At 36.2% G+C, this 13712-nt stretch overlaps 1 protein-coding gene across 2 annotated transcripts in view; it reads right to left on the bottom strand.

Annotated features, from left to right (window-relative positions):
- Positions 1-13712, bottom strand: part of mdga2a (MAM domain containing glycosylphosphatidylinositol anchor 2a) — a 157638-nt gene that overhangs the window by 77059 nt on the left and 66867 nt on the right. For both annotated transcript variants that reach the window (XM_051868285.1, XM_051868286.1), the window contains exons 5-6: positions 11574-11706; positions 9814-10083 (exon numbers count right to left, since the gene is read on the bottom strand). In XM_051868285.1, the coding sequence (XP_051724245.1) occupies positions 9814-10083; positions 11574-11706 (403 nt within the window). The remainder of the gene's footprint in view (positions 1-9813; positions 10084-11573; positions 11707-13712) is intronic.

The raw sequence follows: 13712 nt of genomic DNA on the forward strand, positions 1-13712 counted from the left end.
AAGACTTCACCTTGAATTACTGCAATGCTTTTTTTTTTTTTTTGCATGGCACGAACACAATAATAATGCTCAAAGTAGAGCTGCATGATATTGGAAAAAACTGACATTGCAATATTTTGTTTTTTTGCGATATGAAAAAAATTCAAAAGATGACTTGAATAGCTCTATTTGGAAAGAATTAATCATTCTAGAATCATTGGGGTGATTCTGGTGAGTGAATATGCATAGTGTATATGCAAATAATGAACAACTTACAAGCACAGATAAATATAATAACACAAAGATACAAATAAAAAAAATAGCGCTTTATATTTTTCAGGCATGTCTAACAGTATGCAGGTACAGAAATTGAAAAATCAAATGTAAAATAACACTGCATAGTCTTCACTGTATAAATTAAATATAATTAATCTGTGTTAAAACTACAAAAGTGATTTTTCTCTTTATCTTTTGTTGTTTGATTAACATTCATAACACAGAAAGCAGCAGGAATATTAGGCTGCTGTCACTTTAAGACCAAATGTGCAGATCCAAAATACTGTTGCACATCCGTTATATACTGTTGCACATTTTGCACATACAAAATACTGTTACACATTTTCTTTGTCAATTGTTTAGTTCACTTAAGCCATAAGCAACCATGTTTACGAGGATACTCGATTTTTTACGTGCGTTTTGACTATTTTTTTTGGCATGTATGTGTCCATTTAGGTACAAATATATGCGGAAGAGAACAGCATTCTGTGTTCATGTACATCTCAGCGTTCAGAATTGAGTTCACTTTCGTGCTCAAATGTTTTAAAATCGCTTGACTTAAAACACGTTCAGATGATAAACTTTCATTGTATGATGGTCAAACTTTGCAATTAATCTGAGAATCACATGCGTTTTGAACCGTGGTGTCTGGTCCGGATTAACAATCCCTATACTTGACATCGCACATCCTGTTGCGCACATCACGATATCGATGCTAAAACGATATATTGTGCAGCCCTAGTTAAAAGACTATTTCTTTCTGGCATCAAGTATATGCAGAAGATATTGATGAATGCATTTCAAATGATTTTGTACTAGATGGGTCTTTTCTTTGTCATATTATAATTAGTTAGTTGTTTCCTCAGCTCAGCACCCACCACAGATCATTGTCAACACTCTTGTTGCATTATTTGAAAATCAATAATCCTTTTGACTAGCCCTGTAGTCATGCAATCAGAGTGAATGGACACAGAGAATGGTTGAGAAAAGTCTTTTACTGATGAATTTGTGGTGCTGCACACAAGCACTTTTCTTTATTATAATATCTTATGTAACCATGGGAATATTAAAGGCATCTTTGAAGTATTTTTCTTCATGGCCACATTTGCACTAGTCAACTGCACCTTTTTAGACAGCAAAACTGGAGCTTCAGAATTAATCTGCAATGCTGAATATTGCAGGAAGGGTTTGTCATTTGGAAATGGAACATTGTTATTTGGCACATAATAATCACTGAATTAAATTAATGTGTTTCAAAAATAAACAGATTATCATTGCCTGGGACGTAACAAGCAATAACCAACACAAACAATGTTTTTTTTAAACAGATAAAATGCACAATGCACTGGGTTTAATTTAACTGGTGAGTTTGCATCTAAGCTGGGAGCCTTAGAAAAATAGATGATTAAAGAGATAGTTCACCCAAAAATGAAAATTCTGTCATCATTTACTCCCCCTCAAGTTGTTCCAAACCTATATAAGCAGATCTTGCCTCCCATTGACTACCATAGTATTTTTTTCCCCTACTATGGTAGTCAATGGTGGGCGAGATCTGCTTGTTTACAAACATTCTTCCAAATATCTTCCTTTGTGTACAGCAGAACAAAGAAATGTATACAGGTTTGGAACAACTTGAGGGGGAGTAAATGATGGCAGAATTTTCATTTTTGGGTGAACTATTCCTTTAAAGGATTAGTCCACTTTCAAATAAAAATTTCTTAAATAATAATAATTTACTCACCCCCATGTCATCCAAGATGTCCATGTCCTTCTTTCTTCAGTCGAAAAGAAATTAAGGTTTTTGATGAAAACATTCCAGGATTATTCTCTTTATAGTGGACTTCAATTGGCCCCAAATGGTTGAAGGTCAAAATTACAGTTTCAGTGCAGCTTCAAAGGGCTCTCTTCTTCTTCTTCTTCTTCTTCTTCTTCTCTATTAGAATTCCGGCAGTGTAGACGCTGCTAAGTGTATTACTGCCCTCCACAGGTCAAAGTTTGAACTAATTTTTATATACTTGCACTAGCATATTGTATATGACAATTTAGTTTAAACTTTGACCCGTGGAGGGCAGTAATACTCTTAGCAGCGCCTACACTGCCGGAATTCTAATAGAGAAGAAGAAGAGAGCTAGTTCAAGACGAGCGTCTATGGTTAAAATGTATATAATTTTTTTTTTTTTTTTAGAAAATGGCCGATCGTTTCGCTAGATAAGACCCTTATTCCTCGTCTGGTATCATTAAAGCCCTTTGAAGCTGCACTGAAACTGTAATTTTGACCTTTAACCATTTGAAGTCCATTGAAGTCCACTATAAGGAGAATAATCCTGGAATGTTTTCATCAAAAACCTTAATTTCTTTTCGACTGAAGAAAGAAAGACATGAACATCTTGGATGACATGGGGGTGAGTAAATTATCAGGAAATTTTTATTTGAAAGTGGACTAAACCTTTAAGCCATAGTGTTCTATTTTTTTTAATAGAAATTATATTCATATTTTGTAATTATCATATTAAAGTGCCCCTATTATGGATTTTTGAAAATTACCTTTCATGTAGTGTGTAACATAGCTCTAAGTTAATGAAAACATCCTGCAAAGTTTTAAATCTGAAAGTGCACCGTATATAAAGTTATTGTCTCTCAAAAGTAAAAGTCGACTCTGAGTCAATTAAACGAGTCGTTTGTAAAACGAATCCCAAGTCGTTTCGTTGTGACGTCACAAGGAACATTAGCATATTGCCCGCCCACTTATTGCGTGCGCAGACGCCAAGGAAAATTCATTTTTTCAACAATACCACAGCAGTACAACCTTTTGTTGTGTTCCCGTCATTTTACTGACGACTGCTTCTCAAACCTCGGGGAGTTTAACGCAGGATTCACAAAACGCTTGGTCTTAAAATATGCATCAATGCCCAGTTTATTTGGACCAGCTTGCTCCTCTGAATCTCAACCTGTAAGTATGATTGATAGTTGATGTTTATATTTTCTAGCGATCATTCAAAACTCGTAGTTTTGTATGTTATGTTGTGTAACGTACACCCTAGTCGATATGTCTCCTGCTAACCGGCTAACTCATGTTTCTTTAGTTCTGCTATTCAGATGTGGGTCCAATATTGTCTAAAAATGTGTCGATTAATGCAGCTTGTCTGTCTTATTACTTGGAGTAATGATCAAGGATGGACCATGACTTTGGTTTACAAAGTCTAATGCATTATCAGCTATTCACGTTTGTGCTCGGCTAATGTGGGAGTTTACAACTTACAAAACAAACTGTTTTTTTCCTCTGTGTTTTTATTATTACAGTAGAGTGGAGCTCTATCTGTATTGTAATAGGATGAAGATGCTAGTCCAAGCTAACTAGTTGAAGTGTTTTCTCTGTAAACAGTAAACACCCGTTGTAATGTCAAACAATGATATAGCCATTTTTCTTTGTTAATAGTTGTGACAAAAAAGTCTGTTATTATTAAAAATGATTTATTCATCAAAAAGATAATGAGGATCAGAACAAATTTATGCAAAAAGGAACCTGTTTAGAGCAAATTTTGCATGAAAATCTTTTCTGTGCATGCAAACACAAGTGTATAAAAAAGTATACAAAAATATATAAATTATATAGTGAATTATAACCACCGTCTCATGTTCCCTTACACAACAGGCAGTAGTACAATCAACATAAAGCCCTACCAACAAGATGTGAGCCCTCCCATTAGAGGGGAAGAAATTCTTGAATACAAATCTGTTATTAGCTGCAATAAATCACCACTGCAGCAGTCTAATAGTCACCACCTCATCAAAAGCAACTGAATTCTCTATTATCCATTTTATTTAGCAGAGGAATAAGTCAAGTAGTGCAATGTATGAGAGGATCATCATGAGCCCAGCTAATTTGAAAACCGCTTTACAGGCAAAAGCTGCACTCAGTCATTACATCCAGGGGAATCTCATCAATGTGCCCTCACATCACAATATTGACGCATTGCATTGTTACAGACAACGCAAAGTTTGCACACCAATTCTGTTGAGAAAACAGCTGATGTGAATGGCCATCAAAGCGATTCAGGTAGAACACAATTTACTTATCAGAAATAAGACCAATTTCGGCATCCAGGGATGGGGGGATGGTAGGACCGATCTTTGCATGCCTGTTTTGATTGCTTGGTGGAAAGTGGCCCAAACGGGAGATGATATCTCCTCTGTAAATAAATAAAAAGATGAGTTTCTATGGCAGTGTGCAGGCTCAGCAATACCCTCTTTCCATCCCCCTCCAGCTAATAAATATCTTATAAAGAACGCTGGGTTATTTTGCAGTTATCTGCAGAGCAGACCCTGCAACGTTTGGCATAATCTGCTGAAGAGTACTGACAAGGCTCAATATTTGAGTGATAACTGGGGAAGGGTGGGGTGTGTTTTATTGATGATGCTGCCAGTGGGTGGTGGAACAGAGCTGTCAGAAAAGGCCTTACTCAGGGATGGCTATCTGGTCACTCCCACCTGGATGCCACTGAATGACGTCCCATTACAGCTTTCATCAGACAAATCTGCCCCCAAGTAATCCCTGCACTGTGTTTGCTCCATGTAGGAGCTGAGCAAGATTACAGAAGATTTTTTTTTTTTTGTTACTCACCATGCAATACAATTCATGACTATGAACGCTTCACCCAACGGTTCTGTGTATCCAACTTTTTGCTACACCTGCCAATGGCCAGTGACTTTAGAAAATTTACCAGCCATTAATATTTTTTACCGGCCATGAAACTGACACCCAAAATTTTAGATACCAGAGAAAATTCACAATTCTCTATTCCAATTTCGATACCACAGCTAAAACTACTAGCCTAACTAATATAAATAAAAAAAGACAAGTAAACAGTCAGTAGAAAAATAAAAACAAATAATAAAATTACAAGCAAAACCACAAGTATATACAATATAACAAAGATACAAATGAAATAAACAGAGCTTTTCAGGTTTTTCAGGTAGGTCTGATAGTAGCTTTCAGGTACAGAAATTTAATAAAGTAAGCAAATGTAAAATAACACTGCATAGTCTTGACTGTATAAAATAAACATCTTTATTAATTAATCCTTATTAAAGTTACAAAAGTTATTTAGTCAAGAGCAGTGAGTGATTTTTTAAACCAACACTGGCTCATCATCTGTCCCGAGCATCATTCACGTGTTCACGTTCATGCATTGTTAGAATTCATACAAATTTTACCAGCCAACTGGCGAGTGGCACTTGGCTACTGTTAATTTTAGGCCATCACTGCACAACACCCTTAGCAACCACCCTCAGCAACATAAACATATGTTTGTTCTTAATTGAAGATGAAATGTAAGAACTATTTTTATTCACTTGGGAATCAGTATTTGCATCCATTTGATTTTAATTAAATAATCATATTTTATTAAAGAATTCCATAGAATCAGCATAAATCTGTTGTAATCAAAATTTAATCATTTAATTTGGCTAGCTGTGGAACAAGCTATTAGTTAACATTTATGAGATTGGCTTATATACATAATAAATGTTATTTATTGATGATAAACATAAACCTTGTTTAAAATGTATTCAGTTTATTAGTACTATTATATAAATCTCATTCTTGTTTCATTTATATGACTGACAAATATGCATCACCTTAGGATTATTAATTTATGTTAAAACTGTGTAATCTAAATGAATGGATATGTTGAATCCAATTAAAATCTTACATCTTAAATATTAAGCCTATATTTTTTTTTGAGTGTATTTGCTTAATCCACTATACTTCTCCATATCTTCTCCTTACACACAAAAAAAGTAAAACAGAGCCATCTCTATTCTACCTTCATTCATCCTCATGAGTTCAGCTCCCTCCCTGATCAGTGATTGGGGAAACAGCTCTACCCCTTCACCTCAACCACCGCCCCATCTGGCAACACATGCTCTTTTTCCCATTGCAGGAGAAAAGGTCATATTTCAAATGGCCAGTACAGCTGCTATCATAGAGCTTTGTACAAGCAGCCAGCAGAGTGTGTTGGGATTACCCAACTTCCAAACCCTCCCATGTAATATCGTTTTCTCTCCAATCCCTTGCTTATTTTGCCCAACAAATGAGATTCCGCCATCTGTGCAGCAAAGACGCTGCGCAGCTCAAGCTTGTAACGTCCCCTCTGACGATCTTATATTATAAAACCTTCCTCTATCTATCGAGCTAGAGAATGGGCCTATCATTGCTATTTTCTGCCCAATAATGTTGCTTCTATCCATAAGAAAAAGCATATAAAACCTAAATGGCCAACACAGCTAGGATGGAAATGCAGCATTGGCCACAAGTGAGCCATAAAGTCATGGCAATGATATTGCAACATTCATGTTTTTTCATGTAATGTAGTAGAAAATGAATAGCTCTCCTCTGCTTGGAGAGGTGGTTAATACATGAAGAAAAGCAAAAAAGTAAGGTGAATGGCATTCTGGGAAGTTTATTTGTTGTTGTGGGAGTCAATTAATACATTGAAAATACTCTTAAAGTGTTATAAAGGCTTTGGATCATTAGGTACGCAAAAACAAAACAAAACAAAAATAAATAAATAAGCAGTCAGACAAAATAATTCCATGTCTAATACTCTTAAAAAAAAGTGTGTCTTTAGTGGCTCGGGATTGTCTGTTTCTGCAACAGCGATTATAGAAAAGCAATCAGGAACAGAAACTGAGCCACTAGAGGATCAGTATGTGTGAGTAAACAAAATCTAATGAAAACAAATGTTAAAATAATAGCATTTTAATATTACAATGAATGAATAATGCAAAAAGTGTCTCGGAAGGTTATGTTTGGCAATAAGTAATTGGCTTCTAATGTGGAATTTATTTAATGGATAATGTACAGTCAGCTGGTCATTAAAGCAAAAATAAAAGACCTCCACTTCAACAAGCGCCCAGATCACCCTTGCTGCGTCCCAGTTCGCCTACTTATACTATGCCCTAAAAGTATGTACTTTTTTGTGATGAAAAAGTACATACTTTTGAGTGTGTAGCTGAAGAGTAGACAAGCTTCGTCATAATTGTGTCTTTAACGGACAGCGTTGTCGCTTAGTTACGCGCAGCCTGTCATTATTTAAACTGCTCTGTCAATCATCTTGTCACAGTTAAAATCCTCCACATTTAAATTAATTTAATTTCCAACCATTTTGGAGAGAAATGTAATAGCACGTTGATCTGACAGTTGTGGGACTTTTGTGCGGAGAACTCTCCTCATGCATTTTCAATTTGCATAATGATGAATTTAAAAGTTAATGATCAAACATATGATTACAAAAGTTTACAGTGCTGTTGCAGATAAAATATAATGTGGATAACATTGAATAAATATCTTTTCGTCATGTTAGATACTGATAATTAATCACTCAAACAAACCCATTTATCTAAACTAAACCTCTCTACTTCACAGTTGGATCCTTGCATCTGCCATGTTTAGTTTTTTAACACTTTTTATGAGTTTGTAGTTTGAATCCACGTCCAATGCACAATGAGCTGTTGTGTGGCAATTTAAGCCGTTAGAGTGTGCACGGATCTGCACTTCGGATTCTAACCGGAAAAATAGACCATCCAGGTATCTTTGGAATACTCTTTCCAACATACTACATTTGGGACACACTAATTCTAATTTCGAATACTATTTAGGACAGATAGTATGCGGATTAAGACTCAGCACCTGTCTGGGTTTTTAGGCAATATCACATGAGCAAGAGTGATGTTGCTCCAAAAGTAGCACAATTGCAAATGCGATATTAGTTTTATACAATTATTCAATAAACAATTAGTTAATATTGAGTAACATTTTAGACACAATCATGTTTTTCATTCTTGAATGATTCAGTTTTTTGTATGAATCAGTTGAATGAATAATTCAATGCCTCCCTCATAAAGAAAATAACTTGCTTCATTTATAAATGGATCAGTGTTTTTTAATTAATTTGTTAAATGAGAGTATAATGAGAGTCACTTGTTTCATTCTTGAGTGAACAATCGTTTTTGAATGAATCGACTGAGTGAATTAATAAATGACTCATAAAGTTGACCTACTGGTATAATGATGTAATTTGCTGAAAAAAAAAAAATCACCAAAAAATCAAGCAGAGTAACACAAACAGTGAAAAGTCCCAGCTGCCTAACCAATCAGATTTGAGGACTGAAACTAACTGTTGTATAATTTATGATAATGTAAAGCTGACAGCACATTATCTCGCTTATTCCAAATAAATAGAAAAAATTAATTATTGAATTGAGTTTGGTCATTTTATTTGAGACAAAAGAGTGCTGAGTGATACAAAAGACATTAAACTCAGAATCACAGCAGTTACCCTCTACCAAACCAAACTCATCAGATCAAACTATAAAAAGGACATTTAAAAAGGTTTCTGGAAATTAGAAGAAAAAAAAAAAATCCCAAAAATGAATGATACTGATACTTCTCAATAATGATACTAACCACAAACTAAACTGCTCTTTGTTGTGAGGAGAGCTTGGAGAATTACACATGGCAGATTTCTTTCTTTGGTATGATCCTCTTCCCCTCTGCCGTCTACCTCACTAAGATGATCCTCCTCACTGGCAAGACATCTGACTCCCATCATACTCTCCAGACTCACACAGAAACCCAGCTCGATGGAAATGCGTAATCTCACTGTGCTCCCCAGACCCGGTGAGTTGACAGACAGTAAGGGATTCACATTAAAACCTGGACCTCCAGATGTGTAAACAGCTTTTCATGCACACCAGGGATCAGCCTTGAGAAGAGTAACTGTGAAGTAAGCTATAAAAGCTGCTCCAAACCAGGGATAGTAAAGCTACTTCAGAGAGCGTCCCACACACACACACACACACACACACACACACACACACACACACGCCTGAAAAAGCAAATCTTTTCTCCATTTCACTCTGCTCTTTTGGCTCGATGTAATACGTCAAAGTCATGGATATTCATCACACTAGGTAATGACGCTGGCTGGAAAAGAACCTATTTATATGACATTTCAAGCAAGGTTGAGTTTTTCAAACCTTCAAGAAAGTTTCAACAAATAGTTTTCCATTGGTTTCACAACATGCGACTGGACATAATTTTGTTTTTACCCTCATTCTAACTACCAGAATTATTCTACACGATAGAGCAATTCAAATTCTAAAACCATAAATATAAATAAATATTTTGGCTTCACAAATGTCATGTTTCTAAGGCCACCAGGAGTCAGATGTGGTTTGGCTCTAAATATTAGAATAGAAATTTGATCTGAATTTTAGAATAACTATAACCACAAACATATTGATAATTCCTGATGAGAGCAGAGGGATCTGAAAATGTCACAAGCCTGATGCAAACTCACATGCTCTGCACTCCAGGCCACTTCTCCAACATCAAAGTCACATATTTGGTAGTTTTGTCTGGTTCTACTAGACTCTTGGGATGCACTGTGTGGCCAGTGCTATTTACACCTGCTGCAAATAAACAATTTCCAAAATCTATGATACATCAAGCACAAACAAACTAAACCAGCTTGGCCTCAAGGCCTCTCTTCTCACCTCTGACGACAATGTTGGTGGATTTCTTTGCAGGATTGCCCACGTTGTTACTGGCTACACAGCTGTAAACACCAGCTTCCTCCGTGCTGATGGCAGGTATGGTGAGGGTTCCACCATTGAGAACACTTTTCTTTGGAAGCTCTTCGCCATTCCGGACCCACGTCAGGGTCGGGTTGGGCTCGCCTCCAGAGATGATGCACACCAGAGTCACTGTCTGCCCAGGATTGGCCACAATGGGGTCTTCCACAAGCAGCTTAATAGAGGGGGAGGCTAGAACAAAAACAGACAGAGTTAGTCTTATCAGCTTCATGTGGAAGACCTATTTTCTTACTTAAAGAGATACTCGCACTTACATCACGTTTCACAACAAGCTGATGTTAACACAATCAAATGCACGTATGACAGCTGTCTGGAAGTGATGGTTTATAGTTTAAAAAATTAACAAATTTGTATTTTACTCACATAAACACCTATTATTTTGCTTCAGAAGACATTTTTTCATGTTCGTTTTGAGTGTTTTTTGAACTAAATATCAACTTATCTATCCACTTGCATTATTTGAACTTACAGAGATGGATTATTCTTTTAAAAATCTCTGTTTGTGTTCATCTAAGGAAAGAAAGTCTAATAATATACATCAGGGATGGCATGATGTTGAGTAAATGATGAGAGAATATTTATTTTTGGGTGAAGTATCCCTTTAAATCCAGGGGCGTCGGAGCTTCTGAAAAGTTTGAGGAAGAAGACACATTATAAAACTTACTAGCTTGACTCATGAATATTAATGAAGTGACATTATGAGATTTTAAAGAACTCAAAAACAGTGTATATGCTTGTTTAGTAGCAATACCAGGTGCACAGCCAACTTGAAGTGAGTAATTACCACAAATATACACAAAGTTCACATACAGTCACCTCTTGATGACAATTATGGTGGTTTACCTAATTACGTTAATGTGTTTATACTTAAAAAGGTGGTATTTATAATTATCATCCAAAGAGATTGGTTTAGTTGGGCCCATAATGCACAAGGTGACCACATCCAATCTATATAATCAAGGCCTCCTTCCACGAGCACACCAGCATGCTGTGATGTAAGAGCATTCAAGTTGGCAAAGCAATCAGTCAATCCCCAGGACTGTGCCATGATCATCATCATCAGCCAATGTGTTGCCAGAAAAGCGACGAGAGCCGGAAAAGAAGTGAGAAAGAAGGATAGTGTAAGAAAATGAGCAGAGTGGTGGAGTGGGAGAGGAAGATAGAGAAACAGAGATGGCCGGAGGAAAAGGTCTGCCGACTCCGTTCATTCTTTAATGGATTCCGTAAAGGTCAGGTCTTCGCCGCAGTAGCATGTGAAGCCCACCGAGACAGATAAGGAGCACAGGGACCCGCAGGGCCATTTCCTTAAGAATATGGTTTTGCCATAGACTGAATTAACTGCAAGGCCAGTGGTGAAAACATCAGCCCGGGGCAGTTTCTTCAGCCATCAACCAACGGAGGAGGAGAAAAGTAGCAGCAGGCCTCTAAATGTAACAGGCGTAACATACTCAATAACACATGCAGCACTCACAGCTCGGTGATTATCAGACCACATAGCACTTGTGGTGACAAGAGCCTCAGGGCACTTCCTTTGGAGATTTGCTTCTGTGGTGCTGCTTGCATGTACTTTCTTACTTGTTGGAAGGCTCAAATATAGCAGAAGGAGACTAAAATAACAGACAATACTGTGCACAAGGAGGAGGTATTGGTATCTCTCTCACCGGTTTTGTTGGTGAGCCGGAATAGCACACTCTTGTCGGGGATGCCACAGACATTGCGGACAGAGGCAGTGCATGTGTAGTTCGCGTAGTCCTGAGGACGCAGGTTCTTTAACTTCAGGATCTTGGTCTCACCCTGCAAGCCAAGAAGATGATATTGTATAAAGAAGGATCTCAATGTGTTTTGCTACAGGACAGATTTTACATTAGACATCAAGAGGTGATCCAACAAAGTACCAAAATGTCAACTTTTTAAATATTATATTAATATGAACAGTGTTGGGGAAAGTTACTTTTAAAAGTAATGCATTACAATTTATGGCAAATGTTAAGGCACTTTCACACCAAAAGTGAAATGAATACATTTCATTTCATTTTAAATTCAATTTTGTTGTAAATGAAAAAGTAATGCATTACTTAACTAGTTACTTGAAAAATCTGATCTAATCTGATTACGTAACTCAAGTTACTTGTAATGGGTTACCCCAACACTGAATATGAATAATTTGTGTTATTTCTTTTTTTGTCAAAGCATGGGGATTTTTGATAGCTAATATTTATTATTCAGGATTTATATATATATTTTATCTCTAAGTAGTGTTTTTGATTATATTTTGTTGTAAATGTTATATCCAATTTAGCATTAGAATGATTGGTGCTCTCTTTGGTGAATTTGCTTTCATTTCAGTGAGTACAACTTGTTTTGATTTAGAAGTAACTCTATATAACATTTTAGTTTGCCTAAAACAATGGGATAATGTAAATCTAATTGGTTATCACAGAATAAACCCCGACAGGGTTATCAGGATCCTGGCGCAAAGCGCTTATTACACGGCTACTTGCCACATAAGTAAATAATTAGACACAAAATACTGTTTTAAGGGATATGGTACAGCCACGTATTACACAGCATTTCACCACCTAAATAAATATGGGGATAAGAGATATTGATTTCAGATTAAACTGTTTTAAATCTTAACTGTTTGTTATCTTAAAATCCATTATAATGTGTAATAAACACAAATAATTAAATGCAACTAACCATATAATGGTGCATGGTAAGGATAGCTAAATAAATAGTCCTATCTTTTAGAAGGGAGGTGAAGATCTGTTGGTGATCACATTAAAGGCGATCAAACTCAACAAATTCATCAGTCATTTGGTAGAAGTAGCCAAATAAGTTTACATGAACAAAACATAGTTTGTGCCGACAATGTGTTCTGGGCTGCCAAGAAAACTGTAAAAATTAAAGAGGAAGAGATTAACTGTGTTAATGTGTTTGGCCATCACTAAACGTCCAATGTAAAATCTGTGTGCCGAAGCAAAACCAGTTGAGAACCAGTTTATTATGGCAACTGTGCACGTACGGCAAATGATTCACTTGTTTTTTTTTTTATCATCTTCAGAAGAGGTCAATTTCTACTAAGACATTTAAGTCGATCAGTCATAAATCGTGGCAGTGTTTGATACAAAAACCTTCTGAAGATTCTTGGCTTTTGATCTGCTTTCTAATCTGAGACATTGACAAAAAGCTGCAGTGCATTAGTTTCATATAGTTCTGAAGGGGCTGAAAGATTAAGAAGGCTCTATTGAAAATAACATGCAGTATCTCCTCTAAGTGCACAGTCTAATGTTGCATGAATGATTCTCTGTGGGGAATAAGAAGAGCAAAAAAGGTCCAGAAATACTCTGCATCTTATGACTAATTACCAGGACAGATCCACTCTGGGCCAATCACTGTGCCATATCGGATATGACAAAGCTGCGTTCTAAAAGCATTTTTATTTTTTAACTGTCAGATCTGATGTGCGTCCTTCTGGACCAGATAACACTCACAATGTCAAACTGACGCTCCCTCTTTTGATAGCTGCGACAACTTTCATGCAAGAGCAATGAAGTTCATCAAATGTTTTCAAGCAAGCCAGGCTTTCATAAAGCTATCTTATATTAAAGTTATCTAGTATTAAATGTCAGCATTGATGCACACCATTTAATTTGTTTTTTATGTTACAAACAAATAAATATCATTTCATTTAACTGAAGTGCAAAGTGAATATCAGCAATTTTGCATTGACCAAGTTACAAATAAAAATAATAATAAATTAGATGAAGTAACTTTCAAAGTATTTAATTCACTGGATT

Source organism: Ctenopharyngodon idella, chromosome 17 (assembly GCF_019924925.1).
Source record: "Ctenopharyngodon idella isolate HZGC_01 chromosome 17, HZGC01, whole genome shotgun sequence".
In the NCBI taxonomy this organism is placed as follows: domain Eukaryota; kingdom Metazoa; phylum Chordata; class Actinopteri; order Cypriniformes; family Xenocyprididae; genus Ctenopharyngodon; species Ctenopharyngodon idella.